General features: G+C 36.3%; 2 protein-coding genes across 2 annotated transcripts; one reads left to right on the top strand and one right to left on the bottom strand.

The window, feature by feature from the left end:
• Positions 1 to 11,082: 11,082 nt before the first annotated feature.
• On the top strand, positions 11,083 to 12,099 carry LOC114540406 (transcription factor Adf-1-like). The gene is made up of 2 exons (XM_028560597.1): positions 11,083 to 11,278; positions 11,495 to 12,099. Exons 1-2 carry the CDS (start codon positions 11,083 to 11,085, stop codon positions 12,097 to 12,099), a joined length of 801 nt encoding a protein of 266 aa, XP_028416398.1.
• Positions 12,100 to 15,480: 3,381 nt separating this feature from the next.
• Positions 15,481 to 17,734, bottom strand: LOC114540405. The gene is made up of 3 exons (XM_028560596.1): positions 17,713 to 17,734; positions 16,155 to 16,409; positions 15,481 to 16,019 (listed from the first exon to the last, which is right to left on the bottom strand). The coding sequence occupies exons 1-3, from the start codon at positions 17,732 to 17,734 to the stop codon at positions 15,763 to 15,765; spliced, it is 534 nt and encodes a 177-aa protein (XP_028416397.1). The 3' UTR covers positions 15,481 to 15,762.
• Positions 17,735 to 20,408: the final 2,674 nt, after the last annotated feature.

Raw genomic sequence — 20,408 nt, 5'->3', positions numbered from 1 at the left:
CGAGATCTCCTGGTGGTTTTAGTCAAATGTATTTTACACACTTGGTTGACCGTTCCCCACCTCTTGGCGTTGCACGTTAAATTTTGATCTGGCCGTTTGAAAGTTGTCACTCGTGAGTTGTTCACGTGTTCCCTCATAAAAAATTGCCACTTGTGTGTAAATGCATTTGATGTCATTGCTGAGAATAGTTTAAATAAATGGCTATCGTAAAATTTTAAAATTTTGTGCGTGATTTTTCAAACTAAAATCTGGAGTAAAATTATGAAGTGAATATAGTAATATTCAGGCTGAGGGTTGAAGTTCAATGGTTAGGGTGCATGGTCCTCGGTCGCATGTGTGAGGTTTTAGTAGGTGCATGATGATACCTCAATTATGTTTGGCATAAAGAATTTGAAAAAATTGGCTGCATGCATTCAATATGATCATCGTAATGATGGCACTTTTCATAAAATTGAGAAATGAGTTTGAATTTCGGCGGCGCAAAAAGAGTTGGCGTATTCAGATTTCAAGTTAGTAATCGACGACGACTCTTTAAAAGCAGCGCACGCGCAGTCTTTCAAACCAGCATTATTCGTCTAAACTGATTTGCAAACATTTAGCTTGCATGGTAGTTCTTGACCTTCAGTCAGACGAGCCGTATCGTAGTGCGCGTGTTCGGTTAATGTTGTGCTTCAAGATATTTTTTACTTAGAATTGAGATCTAAACTGAAAGCTGTTTTTTGGAATACACGTTATAAGCGCCGTTAGCAGCATTTTTTCATTTGAAAAATTGTGGTGGTGCCAAGTAACAAGCTGTAATGATTTTCCGCGCTGGAGCACCTGCTCTGTAGTGTTCTCATTATATGGAGCGGAGTGTCTTCAGCTGCACGCTGCGCACTTTTGGATAAAGATTTTTACCTTTAAATCTTCGCCGGAGTAAGTGGAGCTCGCACGGTCTGAGTTAGGAACTACTGACGAGAAACGATTAAACATAACGACATTATTGCATGTTGCTTCGGGTTCATTCAGACCGTTCAAGCAAAAAGTTTTAAAAACGCAGCGTTCGCAATCGCGGCAAAAATGAAATGACATATGAAATTCGCAATGTCAATACTTGGTACTTGAATACTTTAACGAATCGTAGTTCTGCGAGAACATAAGATTGTGTTAACGTCAGAATGAGATTCATTAAAAGTATGCGACGCACTTCATGCAAAGAGAACGGCATTTTAAAACTAAAATGGTGGTTCTGCGAAAGTTAAATAGGAGTTTGACGGAGGAGAGTAGGTAGCCCCCCCCCCATCCAGCGGCAAAAACACGCAACGCGTGGACCCCACGCGGGACGTCGGAAACTATCGGATTTTCCCGAAGACATGCGTGGTCTCCACGCAGAGTGCGAGTGCGAGGTTTTTAAGCGTAATTAAGTACACAGTAAAGATTGGCGAGGAAAATATTTTATTTGTCAGGTTACACATTTCGTATATCAACATTTTAATAGTATTTTCATAACATTAGGACTGTTTATTTTAAAAGTTATTTTGCTATGTATGCTTTGCGATGCTTCCCCTCTGTTAGTTCATACTTTGATTTTTATCAGTTTATCGTAACAAGTGTCAATATGCCCATAATGAATGCACGAGCGCCATATAAATCCCTTTCAATTATCCCGCCTTTGTAGGCAATCGCGGAGTTTGGATTCTTTCTTATTCTTCTGTAGAAGTTCTCAACGATTGCTTCCAATTGCGAGATATCGAATGCTTTCACGCCCTGCGGCACCCCAAACGGTAGTTTGTGGATTTTCTTCTGTACGAATTTGCACGCCTTTTGGTCTTTTTCACTTAAATCCGACCAACGAAGCCCAATGTTAAAAAAAAGAAGGATTGCCCGTAGGTATCCCCGACTTTGATGATACGGAGCTCCTTGCAGCGGAATTCTCTTCCTACTCGAAATCCGTCCATATTCACGACAGCTACGATGTCATTTTTGCAAGCCATTGCGAACGATGAGCGTGATTTGTGAGCTGACTCAAATATAAAGCGAATTAATTTCGAAAGTGGGCGTGCCGTTCACTCTTGGCTTAATATCTCGTAAACTTTTCATGAAGTTTTCTGCGATCGTCGATTCACAAACCCTCTCCAATGCCTCGTCAAAGTACATACATATGCGGCCGGAAAGAAGAAAATTTCAGGTAAGGATTAACGATTTTAACATTTATTTGTCTTGCAATTAGTTACAGCAATAAATAATAATTTCTTCTAAAACGTTTTTTTTTACCATTGGACTAAATTTAAAGTCTAATTATCATCATCGCCATAATCTTCACTGTCTTTATTTTCCTCGTCATCATCAATCTCGTGGTCGCTTAAAAGCCTTTTAATAAGAAACTTTCTCTTATCAACTGCAGCTTCTATTGCTTCTTCTGGCTCAAAATCATCATTTTGAATAAACGCATCTTTTTTGTTCATTATTTTCTTATGTACTGGATCTTTCTTTAGTTGTCTTATCCACAAAAGGCGCTCTAAGTAGATATTTTCTAATTCTTTCTGGAGTCTAGGCATAATATTCAAGTAAGCTTTCTCTTTAGCAGAGTGCTCATCGAAACCTCTGTTTATGAGGCGTTCTTTCATTTCCTCGAAAGCTGCGTTACTTCTTTGTTTTGCTTCTTCTATTAGTGGTATCCAGGGATCCATTTCCTCTCCAAATTCTGAGTCAGTCGCCGTCGAACTTCCAGACTGCTGAGTAGAAGTTGTTGAGACATCGTCACGGAAATCTCTTTCTTGACTGTCCGAGTCTGTTTGAGACATGTTTTTTTCTTGTTCTCGTAATGGACAGTATTCCTGTTTGTGTCTACGCTGATTGTAACCGCGATTAAAGTATCTTCCGCAAAATTGGCAGCTCATTCCCTTAGCACTGGAGGCGTGAAAATGCCTTGTTATCGAGCAGTAATGCAGTTTTATGAGCAGATGAGCATGTGCTCATGAGCAGTTATGAGCATGTGCTCATCTGCTCATCGCATAAAATGGCACCCGGTTCATTGAAATTTTTCAGGCTCAATATAATATAATTTATATTGTTCAATTTAAAAAAATAATGTCGGTTGCAATTTTTATGCGATGAGCAGATGAGCATGTGCTCATGAGCAGTTATGAGCATGCGCTCATCTGCTCATCGCATAAAATTTGTAACCGATATTCCACCTCTAATTTGAAATGGAAAAAACCTGCCCAGACAAATGTTTAAGATATTTGTAAAATTGTTCTACTTAGTTATATTGTTGCATGGACCATAAATTAAGACACGGATTAACGAGATTGCATTATATTCAAAATGACATCTAGCTGCAATATTTAATAATAATGACTCCGGGGTAAGCCAAAAAATGCACTCTGGAATGGAAGATATTCATGACATGGAAGATATGAATATTGGCGTGAGTTTTAGTACATTTCCAAACTGCAATGATTTCTTATATATCAGAAAGTTTTAAAGCTTTTCGAATAATAGTTAGGCATTGAGTGAACTTTAGTGATGGAGGATAGATACCTTGACAGAATTTATTAGAAGTTACAAAAGCAGTACTAAGTGTTACCGAAATGCATAGGCGTACGGGCGCAACTTCGTTTGGGGGGTGGGGGTGTGGCAAAAAATCGCCCGAATTTCTGAATTGTACAATGTGCCCGAATTTTGACTTTCACCAGATTTGTAACAATAAACTTTGCAAAGCGGCGGATGTGCTTTCAAGAAAGTGTAACAAAAATGGCCAAATAAAGTACACTTATGCATCTGATATATATTAAAAAATTTGGTTATAAAATTTTTAGCTCAGTAACTCTTTTTCAGTTTGCCCGAATTTTCTGCTGAACTTTGCCCGAATTTTTGGAAACTCGAAATTTGGGGGGGGCAAGTGCCCACCCTGCCCCCAGTCCTGTACGCCTATGCCGAAATGGAATCTCAAGCCATTATTTTACAGATGTATTAAGTGAATACTGGATCGATATTTTCAATGACGCATGTTTTTGAGATAATGAATGAAAATTTTATTAAATTTCTTTTGAATACTTACTGTAAATCTCGCTTTTAAAGGTAGATTAAATTTACGATTGGCTACACTTGATAATTACATGGATATGAATATTAATAATGGCTATAATAACCCTCCCTACCCGCGCCATCTGAAGGTACACCTGGCACAATTTTTCCCCGTGCCGAAACTTCTGGTTTTGCCGGGATTTTTCGGTCTGTCAGAACTCCTGGTTTCGTGGCGAATTTCCGATCTTACGGGCCTGAAATGAAAAGATTGTTTTTTAATTATTATACTTAATTAAACCCTCATATCTTGAAAAAGCAAGATATTAGTAACTTTTGTTACAATAATTGTTCATTCCTTTTCGCTCTATATTAATGGCTTAATTTCTCTTCAGAATAAATTATTCGTTTGTTTATATTAAAGAACAATTTTAACACGGGAAGTGATGAAATGCGAGTTCAAGTGTTTTGGTTTCAGCCTGCACTCGTTATCGATTGCTTGATGAAATAGATATATTCTATCTTTTCTTCCGTCATTTGGCACGTTCGTAGTTTTCTTTTCTTCAGACATTCAGTCTATTCGAAACAGTTTTATTCGTCGACGCCATTCGACACGATCATTCAGCGTTTCATTCCCGTTGTGCAAAACATTCCAGCTTTCAAAATGCTTTTGCACTTGTCTAACTTGTGTTTAAAGCGGGGCTTAGGACGACCATTGTTTACGAATAACTTTGATAACTCTCTCAATCGATAAGTCGAGCTTTTACATTAGATTACAAACACCAACCTCGTTCCCAGGGTCTTTTGGGATTTTAAATGTGAGGTTGAGATTGGGGCGAGAGGACAGAAGAGAAAAGTCCCTGGGATCGGCCGTTCAAATTATCCACATTTCGCGGTGGTTCTTGAATAAGCATAATTTATCTTAAAACTTCGCCTAATATTTTCAATATGGCAGCGTCACGTAGAAAGGATAATATAGTCGCATTAAAGCATATTATAGAATTGTACTATTTCGGAATAATTACAAAATATTCCGCTAATCACACATTAATTAGAAAAAATCATTTAACCAATCAGAAGTCAGAAGCGGCTCCTAGGGCATTTTACCCCAACCCAGAATCATTGTAAAAGGCCCTGGGAAACGAGGTTGTACAAACACCTCATACCGATGAGTTTTAAGGCGGATTTCCACTTACAGCGAAATCGTTCGCCAGCGAAATATTTGCATATTTTCTTTTGAATTTTAACAGCATAAATAAATTAGTTCGACTTGACTGTTCTCAATTCAAAAGAAAATATGCAAATATTTCGCTGGCGAACGATTTCGCTGTAAGTGGAAATCCGCCTTTAGTGAACAACCGATTTTCTCGAGCAGCGAAAATGGGAGTTGGCAATTGACTGAGTCGACCGCCTTTGCAAAATCGGTAAAGGCAATGTAGAGATTATTTCGTTTTTTTGTTTTCTCCATCAGCTGACGTACTGTTTGACGAGACGAGACATGTACGGTGGATAACGTGTTGACATTATTTCTTTGATTAAAGCGAAACAATCCTTTGAACATATTATTTAACATATTATATTTTCAATATGGCGGATGTTTGCTACGACTATCTTTACGAATCACAAACAGTGATCTTTTTTATTGAATAAACATTTTTCATTGACATTGACGAAATTACGAAAAGAATGATCAAATTGAATGCAAGTTAGTGGTTATTGTCGTCCTAAATACTATAAACTGTGGTGATCAAACTGGTCTTGACATTCTTTACAGACTCATGATTGACAGACTCTTGTGAATCCTCTGTCTATGTATAAATACATACTGTATAATAACAGCAAAAGGTCAGAAATTTTATACACTTTCATGCATTTCCGTTTCGAAAAATAAAAAATACCCTATAAGACACATAATAGTGATAATATATACACACTATAATTATTCTATAGTCTAGTTCATCTATAGTTCATGTATTGTCGGTATATGAATTGACTCTGTCAACTTTGTATTTGGCTGGCATTGAAAGCCATAATATCTTGTTTTTGAAGAACCAATTCCATACTCTTACTGAATCATTCACATTGAAGTGTGGATTTCACGATGTTGTCAATAGGCGTTCAGTCACCGGCAACTAAGCATTTCCAAATTTTCCTGCGCATCTCTTATACAATTCCAAAAGTGGGCAAAATCACCACTTCATCATCACTAAATTTCAGTCTCAAATGTGTGCTATATAATTTTATAGACATTCCCAAAGGCGTTTTGCATGGATGCGTTTTAGAATCTTAAGCGTCGAGAAAGAAAAGACGATTTCTTTAAAATCACGAAAGAGTTTACAATGGCACTTACCACTCTTGTGTATGACGTCTTGTTGCGTAACAGCATCTTTTGCCAGGTCGACAATTATAGGTAGAAGAACCATAACAATGGTACTTTGAAACTTCATTTTCCGAAGTACAGAAATCGGGGCATGGCTTAACTACAAAGGAAAGGGAAAGTCGCGCTCAGCATTTAGTCAACTTTGGTGGATGATAACGATAAGGTTTGGGAAAACCAAAAATAGTTTTGAAAAAGAGTTGGGATTGCGAATGTGTAAAATGCAAAAACTTTTAGGATCGGTTGACCTGTAGTCATTTAAAATCGGCTTCACATGCTGTGTTATAAAATTAATAAGCCAAGTACATTATTATCGTTTGTTGATATGATAACCTTATGTTTGTCTTAATATAACTGTTTAAGTTTAACTTAATAATTATAACCGTTATATTGGCGTGAAATATAAGGTGTATAAAAATGACAGCGAGAAGCTCACATACAATAGTGTGTTGAAGGTGGATAACTTTTTTTATACACTATATGTATGTGTAATCCGTTCAAAAACTCACGAATCAAAAACAAAAGATTTGAGCAAAATCAAATGGGTTGCAGCCGATTTTAAGTTTTTTAGTTGATATTTGTCAAAACACAAATTTACCCTTTAAAAAACCGTTTTGAAGTTAAAGCAATGTTGTGATAGCTTTTCGTCATCGGTTATGTCTTTGCAAAACGACATATCAAGCTCATGTGCATGTAAACTGTATCTTAAAAAGTTTTAATGATTCACAGGAAATACAGAATAAACAACTCATTTTTTAAAATACTTGGAAGCGTATCAATTTCTATATTATTTCTCTCGCTCATCCTTATCGGTATCCGCGTTTTTTTTTCTATTTGCTTGTTCATAAAGTAATAATTTTGCTTATTTTATTTTGTAAAGTGTTTCTATATTGTTTGCAAATGACAGTTTTCTGACGTTCTCCGGGAAATACAAACCTTCCGCCTCAGCCAATCAGGACGTTGCTGATTACAAGTCTTTCCTAGTTCCAATTTCGCGCATGCGCCTAACCAACAAAACAATCCAACGTCTATCATAGAGATTATAAATTACACAACTAAGAGATATATGTTATTATAATTATGATAGTGTTGTTAAAAAATTAAAAAACGTGATTTTTCGTTATAGAAATCTTTTGGCTTTATAGAATTTTTTTAAACTTGCTCAAATTTCCTATTTTTTTGTAAGATAACTTTTTATAAAATAAAAAATTGGGGTAACCGAACTTGTTTTCGAGTAAAATGCGTGAATAGGTAAAATGTCGGCCATATTGAATCGCTATTGTTACCATAACAACGGTAATGACGTCATGCTCATGGGCAATTTCTGACTGTTAGAATGTTGGTTAATATATCTGGAAAATTTCTTTTCGTTTAGCAAGAAATTTCCTGCCTAAAATTTCAATCTAAATCATTAGTTTTCAATATTCTTAAAACTGTAGGGAGCCACTTTAACTGCTGTTCAAATATTAACCTGATGCTTTAAAAAACATCAAAACACTACAAAATCTTCACGTATAGAACGTATTGCCTGGTGATTTTGATGTTTTTTCTAACCTCTAAAGCTTATCTTTAAATACGCTTGGAAAGACTGATAACTTCCCCATCAATCCACTTGGGCGACCTCGCATCAGTAATCTTGAATTTAGGGGTGAACATATTAACAGTTGTAACTCTCCAATTTTAGCAACATTGGTTTATATTATTACTATTAACGCCAATAATGTCCACAATCCGGTGAAACCAACTTGATTATAGTTATAAACGTAACGTGAAACTTTTACCCGTTTCATTGTTGTTCTCGCAAAAAACGAAATTCCAAGATGGTCTGTATTAGGTTGAGAATAAAACGAACATAAACCGTGAACCCGCTCAGGAATATCTGTTAAAACTAAATCAAGTATTGTATTTCTGGCAGTATTAGTGATCCTAGGGTGCTTTCCATTGTACGGTAAAAACAGCCGCTGTTGTATTTCAGTACAGACAGAATACGGGTATTTTGCATTCACGTTTATTGATATTTACATCCGTTTAGCACGGGAAATGCAGCCAGTTTACCGCAATATTTTTAACGATTTCAATCAAATTATTACCGCTCTGATCGTTTTGGGAAGCGCCTATAGTTGGGAAATTACTGACTTGAGTTAAAAAGGTCATTAAACATGTCGCAGAATATATTTATTTGGTAAGTTTTCAGATCCAGGTACAGTCAAGGGCATCAATAACTCTATTATTAATATAATGGCGTAAACACACTGTTTAAATTATAGCCTGCTTCAATTAACGTTCCATGATGATGTACGAGAGAATGGACATTTTATAAACTTGGAATAGAAAACCAATCCTGCAGAAACACTTTTATAATGTCAAACCGCCTGTATTAAAAACATTATAGCTCTTTTTGAATAATTTATAATTTAGTTTTAGTCTTATATTATGTGCTGGAGTCGATTGTAAAAAACTCGTAACTACATTTTGCATGGTTAAATCCAAGGGCCAGTTGTGCGAAGGCTTGATAGCGCTATCCAACGGATAGTGATTTCTTCAACTGTCAAAAAATTGGTTGAAAAGCGATAAAATTTCAGTTTTGCAACCGTCAATTTATGAAGAGGATCGTCAATTTAGGAATACTAAGATTTAATCAAAGTTATACCCAACAACAGGCAATTATAAAGAGATTGAAAAAACACCATGCGGTGAATAGCGCCGTCCGGCTTTCACACAAAATGTGACATACCTGTCGTGCATGACAAGGAGGAATTTCGTTTTAAATTAATCGGTATATTTGTTCACATTTTTCAGGCAAAGCCAATTAGAATGCCAAAAAGAAATGCCGTGTAATACTTCATGTAAAATGGTATAAATTGTACTTTTTATCAAAATTTATGCATTCTGATTGGGTTACTGAAAATGTAAACAAACTTGCTACATAAAACGACGTTTTCAAAGTGTCCAGAGAGGGAGGATTCAAATTTACAACGAGAAATTACTGCGAACGATAGTGTATACTATAGTATAATATAGTATAGCATAGCTGCAATATACAATTTCTTAATGGTTTCCGTGTTTGGATGGCTTGATCCAAACACGGGCTTCGATCAATCACAACACGCGTTATATAGCTACATGTTATTTTATAATATTTCTGTAGATCCGAACGTCGTCGCCAACAGAGAAATGTCCCTGTGTTGCGTTAGGTTTTTTTGCACTTGGTGTTGTCGGGCACCTGGGCTTAGGCTCCGATCAATTGACGGAGACTTTATCGCCTGCTCTGCTTATACCACTTCATTCACGGCTTGCACGGCTTTCGTGCGTGGGCATTATTCGCAGACTAATAAAGGAATTATAGTTAGCTATAAACTCACTGAGCGATTTGGTAGCTTCTATAAACCATGGATATAAACCATGATATGAATGTGATATTTCATATCTTTCAGGGTAGTTCACAAGAAACACTTGTGTCCCTTGATGACAAGCATCTTCACAGAAAATATTTCTTCCACTTAAATCGGAAACGACTTAATAATTACGCTGACCAAAGTTTACTATAGATTGCTAAGTTTCCAGAACAGCGGTCTAGCTATACCTAGCGATGCGATCTCTCGAATCTCGCTCAACTGAAACAACGAAATTTAATGTTGATCTCTGCAGGGTTACATTAACATGAATTACGCTTATTGATTTTTACATGTCTATTCTTGCATTCTGTGCATGTCTATTCAATGGAAAATTTAATGTGGTATTTTAGAAGAATTCAGATGAATGATTTTCTAACGACATACTGCATATTGTGAGTAATGACTACATAAAACAAAAATCCATTTTCTTTATTTTGATTTAAATTTGGGCAATAATGAACAGAAATTTATGCAGGATAGACGCCAAAATACGAATGTTCTTAAACAGGACGTAATTTCCACTCTGGCCCTAACCTGAAATTTTCAAGCCGCCTACAAATATCGTATACTTCAATGAAGGACTTGAAGGTCTTTGTTTGACAGTGAAACTTTACAAATAATAAAGTGTCGAGAGAGGAAGGATTCAGAACGAGAAATTACTGCGAACGAAAGTGTATACTAGTATATAATAACATACCTGTGACAACAATTCTTACACGGCATTCAAGATTAAATGTTTGATATTTGCTTTCGTACGTGTATCTGTAGATCCGCACGTGGTTGCCAACAGAAAACCGTCCCCGGGTTGAGGTCGGATTTCTTGCACTTGGTATCGTCTGGCATCGGGGCTTAGGTTCTGACCAAGTGATCAAGGCTTTATCGCTTGCTTTCTTTACCACATTATTTGCGGTTTGCGTGCGCGGGCATTCGCAGACTAAGGAAGAAATTAATAAAAATATTACAAAATTGAAAACATCTAGTTATTACATAGATGGTTTTTTTTAAAAGGTCTTAATTTCGAGTGGAATCATACACAACTCGACTCAAGGCCAGGAACCGAGTTGAGAAAATTAGTCAACTATCGGTCTTCCGGCAGGAATGGAACCTAGGCTTAAGGCTCTTTTCCACTCATCGCAAAACCCACTCGTAAGCTCGCTGCGAGTGCCTGCGAGTAATTCGCAGCGAGGTACTATGATTTGCAGCAAAGTTAAATAATCTGAACAATATTTTCTGCTTGCGCGAACAAAAGTTCTATTAGCCAATAAAATTCGTTTAAAATGTCACGTGACTGACAGTGAGAGCAAAATGGCTGCGATTGAGGAAGAAAACGTGGAAAATGAAGTCAATGTTTCTATCGTTTGGACAAATACCAAGATTGAAATGCTAATAGAAAATGTTAAAAAATACAAAGTTCTCTTCGATGTCACATATAAAGAGTACAAGAACAAAAGTATGAAAGAGAATGCATGGAAGAAAGTCGCTGATGAACTGGAATTTCCAGGTTAGTTGAAGATTTCTAGCTTTTTTTTGTTTGTGTTCGCCATAATGAAAGTATTAGTTGCTTCCTTTCTGTTTAATATTTTACGCAGTGCTTGTTTATTTATCCCAATCGTATCTCAACTCAAGTTTGGAAGTTTTGAAAAGTAAACAACATAGGCGTTTGTTTTGTAAGAAATTAAAATGGCCTTTTAGTAATTCTACCATTACATTTATACAGTTCACATTTGTCAAACTAAATGGAAAGGACTTCGTGACACATTTACAGAAAATGTTCGACGTGAAAAACTTCCATCTGGATCAGGAAGAAAGAAAGTGATAAGATGGAGGTGGTTTGAGCATATGCAGTTTGTAAGAGATTGCATTTCACACAGAACAAGTTCCAGTAACATTGGTTTTGTGCCAACATACAGTGAAAATGAAGGAAAAGCTTGTCCAGAGAAAGGTGAATGCAGTGAAATTGAATTACCATTGCAAAGCAGTAGCACATTGCCATTGGAAGTTTCTTCTCCTGAAGTGTCAACCAACAACAAAACTAGTACAGAGAAGCTAGATTTAAAAAGAATGCCATCAAGTGTGCATAATTCTCCGATAAAGAAGAAAAAAAATGTTGACCAGGAAGTTGATATAGCACTCTTGAAATTGTTAAAGGAAGATAAAAGTTCCAATGTTGGCCAAAGTGAAACAGATGCCGAGGCTTCCTTTGGAAACTCAATTGCCCACACTCTGAGAAGCTTTGATAATTATCAGAAAGCTTTAGCAAAGATGAAAATCACAGAAGTATTGTTTCAAGTTGAGTGTGGGTTGCCACTCACAGAAAATTAATCTTGGCTACCAAACAGTCTTTTCAAATTTGTTGAGGTTATACTTCGAACATTTTGTGTTGTGTGAACCTGTTTGTTCTGAATTATTTTATATAATAAATTGATATATAATTTATATAATTGATATACATATATTTGTTAATGTACATATATACATATATTTAATACAGTTGGAAAAAAATGTTGAAATATGTTATAAATTCATACAATTATTGTATTTTGCAATTGGTTATTAATTGTTAATAAATATTATCCTCCAAACTAATTACAAATTCATCGAATGATTTATAGGAGTACTATTATGTCTATTAATGCAAAAATCATACAAATGATTACAAAAAAGCTGATCACACAGTAGGAGGTTGCATTATTTAATCATGAGTGTGATTTTGTATTAATAGCATGACTATATACTGTAAATTCATTCTATTCCTTTTTAATTGTACACTCTTCTGTATAAACTACTAAATACAAAATTTGAAATTGCAGTATTTGCCCCTTTTGTTTGATATATAATTATTTCAAAAATTTCACACAACCATTTTTCTGTATGGCTTATTTAACACAACCAATAAAACTATGCAGAATTGGATTAATTTGCATCATTACCATCTGCACGAACATGTTGCAGCTGCCATGAAACCTGTCCTGTTGCTGAACAAAAGTATTTCATTAGTTCTTCTCGTACTTGTGCAGCATCTCTAGTAAAAAAATTGCTTCCCTGCCTGCTCAGGGACTGAAGTGTAGTCTCACCAGTAGGTAAATGCCTCCTGGTGAAATGGTGAAATAGACACAGTGGGTAAGAATTAGGTGTTGTCCAAGATGGCATCTTGTAAACATGCCATCTACATATTCCTACCACTTGTAATTATAGGTGTAATTAAATTAGGTACAAACAATGCAAAATCTGCATTAAATTATCCAGGGAAAATTATTCAAATAGAAACTTCAAATTCAAGTAAAAATTTTCTTACCTGTCTTCACAGTCTGCAAATCCTGGTGGACAATACATCCTAGACCCAGCAGGTACATGCTGCTCAGAAACTATTAGAAAATTATGTAAGGCCACAACTGCTTTGGAAATACTTTCTACTTTGCTAGGGTTGGCAATAATTTCTTGTCTCAAGATGCGGAATCTCGATGCAGCAATGCCAAAAGCATTTTCTACAATCTTCCTCGCCCTTGATAAACGGTAATTAAAGACCCTTTTTGCTTCTGTCAGGTTCTTGCCAGGATATGGACGCATGATGTTGCATCTTAATGGAAATGCTTCATCAGCCACAAACATAAAAGGTATCTTTACATTTGGATCCACACCAGCAAGTGGTTTTGAGCATGGTAAACCAAGTTGATCTGTTAACAGCGCTGCACCAAAGTGGGAGTTCTGCAAAACACCTCCATCACGTACTATGGCGACCACAGTCACCAACATCAATCAATAAAAAAGTATAATCAGCTGATACAACTGCAAGTAGGACAATGCTGTGCCACAGTTTGTAATTATAATATCTGCTACCAGCTGATGGGGGAGCTTGCATCCTGATGTGCTTTCCATCCATGGCTCCACAACAATGAGGGAAGTTCCACCGTCTTTCAAACTCTCCTGCTATTTTCTCCTACTCAAAAGAACTCTCTGGTGCTTTAATATATCCTGCACTCAAAAGAGTGGACCAGATTGCTTCAGTAACATCCCCAATTATTCTATGAACAGTAGTCAAGCCAATCCTGTAGCTGAATGATAAGCTTTGAGGGCTGTCACCAGACGCCAAATAACGTAATGTCAAAGCAAGCCTTTCTGATGAAGAAATAGTATCTCTTCTCCTGTTGCATTTGCCGATAAGAGGCTCAACCAGAGACAACAAGAAATCAAATTGTTGAGGGAGCATTCTAAAGTATGCGAAGTAGCTTTCGTGGTCTTCGTCTTTCATTTCTTTAACCAACTTGAAGTACTCCCCATGTTGTTCTCGTCTTAGGAAAATCGGCCTAACCCAAAAACGCTTTAAATACTTTAGGCGTCTTCGCCTACGACGTCTTAAATACAATAATAGCAAAAGGCGCCGATTAAAGGCAGCCGCCATTTTGCAAGTAAAAATAGCACGAAAATAGCACGCGAATTAATGGCAAAGCTAAGTGTGGAAATTGGCAGCGCGGTTTGAGACTCCTCGCAAGCTCGCTGCGAGGACGTTTTGCGATGAGTGGAAAAGAGCCTTTATGCGATGCTGGTGCCGGTTCGATTCCTGCCGGAGGACCGATAGTTGACTAAATTTTCTCAACTCGGTTCCTGGCTTGAATTGAGTTGTGTATGATTCCACTGGAAACTAAGACCATTTAAAAAACCTTCAGAATTTATCTACATCGAGTGAAGTGTAACAAAATCGCAACTGACTTATTACATGGATGGCCTCATTATAGTTAGTTATAAACTCACTGAGCGATTTTCGTAGCTTTTATAAACCATGCATTGTTTCAAAGATTCGTCAAATTCATAAATTCGTTCTCTCGAGCGTGATTTGAGCTCGCATCTTAAGGTGGCTCCCTACAATTTTTTAAAATATTGAAAACTTGTGGTTTTGATTTAATTTTAGCACGAGATTTCTTGTTGAGGAAAAGAAATTTCCCAGATATATTAACCAACATTCTAACAGTCAGAAATTGCCCATAAGCATGACGTCATTACCGTTGTTATGGTAACAATAGCGATTCAATATGGCCGACATTTTACTATTCACGCATTTCACTCGAAAACAAGTTCAGTTACCCCAAATTTTTATTTTATAAAAAGTGTTCTTACAAAAAAATGGAAAATTTAAACCAGTTAAAAAAAAATCTTCGTTATTGAAATTTTTTGGCTCTATAGAATTTTTTTAAACTTGCTCAAATTTCCCATTTTTTTGTTAGAAAACTTTTTATAAAATAAAAAACTGGGGTAACCCGAACTTGTTTTCGAGTAAAATGCGTGAGTAGGTAAAATGACGGCCATATTGAATTGCCATTGTTACCATAACAACAGTTTACCATAACAACGACAATTTTCGACTGTTAGAATTTTGGTTAATATATCTGGAAAATTTCATTTCGTTTAGCAAGAAATTTCCTGCGAAAAATTTTAATCTAAATTATTAGTTTTCAATATTCTTAAAACTGTTGGGAGCAACCTTAAGGTATCTTAGCTTGACCGCCGCTTCAGTTTACCAATTGCATCAGCTATCCAGTCAGTGTCGGAAAGAACACTTGTCTTGTGTCCTCCATGACAAGCGCGTTAAGTCCTAGGCCTCATGCAGAAAAGATTTCTTGCAATTAGAACGGAAACAACTCGATATGCTGACCCCAGATTGCTATAGTCCATAGCTAAGTTTCTAGAACAGCGGTCTAGATACCCAAAGATGCGATTTAAATCTCGCTCGATTTCTGCAGGGTTAGATTAACATGAGCTATATAGGCTAATTGATTTTTTAAACTGCTGTTTGAGGGTGCTTATACAGATGAATGATTTTCTAACCACGGAATGTGGGAAACAATTTGTCATAATGAACACTTCACGATCATTATTTAAGTGATTTTACGAGCTTTTCTGAACTCAAAGACTCATGAATCACTTTGCAGTACAATATTGGTTGTCGTAAATTTCGAATGAGATACAGATACTAAACCAGGGCGAAAGACATTAGTTGTCTATTAACATACCTGCTATAATAATTCTTACATAGCATTCAATAGGAAATGTCTGATAGTTGCTCATGAAACTGTAGTTGTAGTTCCGCGTGTAATTACCAACAGAGAACCATCCACTGGTTGTGTTAGGATTGCCTGCACTTGGCGTTGTCGGGCATCTAGGTTTAGGCTCTAACCAACTGATGAAAGCTTTTTCTGTTTGACTGCGCACAACCCTCGTAACAATTTGAGGGCATGTACATGCACAAGCTAAATGAGAAATTAAAATGAGATTGAATCGTAATAAACTCTTAAATAACTTAATCGTAAAAAAATTGCTAGGTTTCAAACCTGGCAAGCAGGTGCATGTGTTACACCTGAAAGAGAACTGTTATAAATACTTACGGACAACAGTTAAATTTACAAAACATTTAAATTGAACCACTTTGCCATCACGTTTATACGAGAATGGGTAGGTAATCACGTGTCTGCCCAGTTGCAAATTTGCAGGAGACGCATCATAAGGAGGATCAACCTGGCCTCTCTCATAATCAGAACATGTGACTTCCGGTATTGTCCAATTGACCAATCCAGCATTTGCTCCGGGTTTAGTATATGTGGTAAACTCATAATTTTTACCATTTTTGCATTCGCATTTGCCTGGATTGAGGGAAATTAAACATAGTAAAATTAGAAGCTACTCGTAAAATGCTAGAAGTCTTGCAGTGAAACTACTTGTAAATTTTACGAATAAAACTAAATAATATTATTTAGTTTTATTCGTAACATCAGGTTTCCCCTTGTTTGGATTAACTGATGGCCTTCCGCCCACATGCTGGATTGACACGTGAGCGCTCTCTCTGTATATCAGTTATGATTTTTGGCACTTCACACGATGCAGGTAAATTCTTAAGGTTCAAATCGTCTTAATTTCGAGTGGAATTATACACACTTTAAATTCAAGCTAGGAACAATTGATGGAAAAATGAGTTCACTATCGGTCCTCTTCTCTCTGTTTTGTGTATATAATTATGCGTTGTAAAGTATTGTATTTCATTCTGTGTGAAGATGACTTTAAAGTTTAAAATAAAGTCTCAACCTGTGTCTTGCTTAATTCATATTTTGACTCTCAAGATGTCCTGTTTATTCGGAATTTGTTTTTACTTTACTTTTTTTCTTTTGTCGGCAGGTCGTGGTTTTTAACTCTAGGAATGATTTCTTGCTCCAAAATGGCAATGGTATCAAGATGAATCTATTTTAGCTTTTGTGTTTATTGCATGTTTTCTTTTCATAAGATTCCTTCTCTTTCCTTTTAAAAAGCATTCTTCCCCGCAATAAAAAGCTTTGATATTAAAATGGCTGCGGCACAATTCACAGGACAAATCGAAGAAAGTTTTACATATACATTTGAATCCATAATTTATTATATTTCACGATTCATTCCAAATCTGAGGCCAATCTGTGCCTTCTTTTTTTGCATTGGCCCCTTGACAAATTATATGCTAGAATACAGTAGTTCCCATAAAACCAGGGAGCCGAGCAGCGTGGCAGCGTCTTCAAACAACTAGCATCATACTAACTCTCCTGACGAAGGCCTTCATGTCAAAACGTCGAGAAGTGTTTTGTCTATTTAGGCGTTGTTATACCACATTTGATGCTAGAATACAGTAGGTATAATGCATTAATGCATTAAAAAGGATTCTGATGATATATTATTATTTTGTGTTAACACCCAAGTTCATTAGAAATGTGATAAGAGGTTATATATCAAGTTGAATACATATATTACAAAATGCTTACTTACATGCAAGCCTATTGGATTTATTATTTTATGGTGTATATATGAATTATATTTTAAATTAAATTTTAATCTCCGCGAGTTATGGTGGTTCATTGACCCTGACATCCATCTGCAAGAAAAGATAGCTTTAGTAGATAGCCTTCGGCTCGGCTGATAGCTTACCTTGACCTCGATAACTCTGCATATCACAAAAACCTCATCCTATAATTGTTTATTAAACACAGGGAACATGTTGGGGCATACAAATGAAAGACATACTGGGAGGCAAATCTATTGAAATGTCAACTTCAGGTTTGACTGGCGGAGCTGGCCCAGTTAACATGCATACAAAGTATTTGAAATATACATACTGTATAACATTTAAAAACATAGAACATGCGCATACGTATATTTTAATGTCAGTGGAAAATATATCAGCTTAATGTATTCAGCCGGGAAAATAAATTTCCAACGCGAATACCAAGTGACTTACGGCTTGAACATTTTGTTCCCCAAGCGACGATAAATCCAAACCATCATCAGAACTTGAAGATGCTATTGTAAGGACAATTTTATCATCAGAATAATTATGATAGCGGTCGACGGATATTATTATTAGCATATTTAAAAACGTACTAAATATTATATAAAATGCAACCAAATTCGGTAAAAAATATTACCGTCAAATGAGAACTTCTTCAGCGAATGCTCCAGGTCATCCATATGGCCACAAACCACCAAAAACGCAAAAATGCACGAGTAAAACGCCGAAAAGCTCGATCTGTCAAAAATCATATTTGTGGAAAAAAATATTTGCATTTTCTGCCAGGCGCTCCATTTCTCCGTCGCGTCGTCCCGAAAATTCTTTGTGCGCTCGCTCTGTTAGCCACTGGTTTATGTAAAAGCCTGTAGTGTTCCTATATTTATTTTATTTAAAGCGACTGGTAACGAGGCTGCACAAGCCCCTACAGCAGATTTAATAGGTATGTGGCATAGCGCTGATATCATCTGTCTCTTCTTTCTAGTGTTATCCGTGAAAGTAAAGAGAAACTGGAGAAACATGTGAAAAATTTTGTTTTTCTTGTAATTCGTACCTTTAATGATCTCCTCTCTCCTAAATAATCATTTAGTATTTTTACCCCCGGATAACACCTGCCAATACAAATATGCGAAGGTTCTAATCCAATCATGTCTCAATAGAAATCTTGCCAGTAATAATTATCCTTTTAAAATATATCCAAAAAGCTTCACCAAAACTTACCGAATGTCGAGCAGGAAGCATCGATCGTTTCATTCAAAACTTTTTCCAACGTGTCTGATTTTACTTCAAACACACGCTCTGGTGTCGGCCGTCGTTTGACACTAAGTATAAAGCCTGAGAAGTTGAATTTTTCTGAAATGCCGCTGTTAAACCAACAATTGCGATATTCTTTTTAACATTTATACATTCATTTAGGAGCCTTTTCGATCTTTTAAAATATTATCGTGTGTTCCGTTGCTTAGCAATAGCAACAAAATAACGTCGTCCACATCAGGACGGAGATTCTTAGGGCTTGTGTCGTTTAATACCTTTAAAAAACATAGCAACAACTTAGAATTACGTTATTCACGTATTATCGGACTCTGAAATCACAAATTTCTGAGAGCCTATATATTTGATTTTCTCCCACTTTTTCCTGATCGAGGACGCAAAATATCTCCTATAACTCCTATACCAATACATGACCTAAAGACTTTGTGAACAGAAACGTTACTTAATCTTTTGCTAGCTATTAGGAAAGGTCTTATTAATCACTTAATTGATCCGTGATTATTAAACTGCTGAGAAACCAATGGTGATTTTTACCTTTTTTGATTAATAAGGGCGTGCATGTGGGGACCAGCAACATTTTGTTACACTTACACTGTTTACAAGATCACAAACCCTTTTTCTGGTCGCGTTGCTATAGCTATTTGAGTCATTGTAAACATGAATACTATCCAGCCACTTAAACAACCGTGTTTTATTCCTAATTTCTCCAACTTTCAATAATTCTCTTGCTCTGTTATTTGAGAAGCTGATGAAACCCAGATGGGTGCCTTCTTCATCCACTCCTAGTTTTTCATTTTTAATAAACTTCCGCAGGATTTTAACGTGGGGATTGAGGCCAACGAATTTGGAACTGTCCCAGAGAACGAGAATATCTTTTTTGCAACCTTAAAGCAAATACAATGTGCTTGTTTGCCTTGACAAGCTTTCTTGACCAGTTCATTTGCTTGTGTGTATGACGAACAAGTTTTCCTTGACATTTTTTCTTTGACAATAATAATTATATAAGTCGAGTGTATAAATTTTACGAAAATGTGATAAAATGAGTATACAATCGAGTCTCAAGACAAACAGAAATGATAAAACTTCCAAAAACCGCTCAATTTGCTCGAAGATATTGTTGCGCAATTTTCTCATGACCAGCTTTTGAACAAGGCTCCTTGCCAAGGAAATTTTTTATGCGTACACCCGAGCAAATAAAACTTGGCTTGCCCGTCTCCACAGGGCTTAAAACGCTGTTTATTTTCAGAAACCCTAATGGCCAGAAATGCAGGCCGGTAAGCGATGAGGTTGTGTGTGGTATCGTGTTGTTCGGGTTTCAGTTCATTATTTAGATCAGTGTCGCTCAATTCGAGAACGAGAATATTGCGATTGTTTTAATTTTATCAACCAACTGTGACAATCTATATACAGATACAACCCGATTGTAAACAAACACGATTATACAAATTAATACAGTACATAGCAATATACAAAATGATCCACTTAGACAATATACTCTACTTAAGTACTAAAGTAGTCGGTATACTGTTTGAAATTCACTGACAAATTATTTATTCACACAACAGTG

The sequence above is a fragment of the Dendronephthya gigantea genome, unplaced genomic scaffold, assembly GCF_004324835.1.
Source record: "Dendronephthya gigantea isolate DGI-Jeju-01 unplaced genomic scaffold, DenGig_1.0 000233F, whole genome shotgun sequence".
Taxonomy (NCBI): Eukaryota; Metazoa; Cnidaria; class Anthozoa; order Malacalcyonacea; family Nephtheidae; genus Dendronephthya; species Dendronephthya gigantea.
The sequence above is the reverse complement of the archived record's forward strand: the minus strand, read 5'-3'. Positions and strand labels throughout refer to the sequence as shown.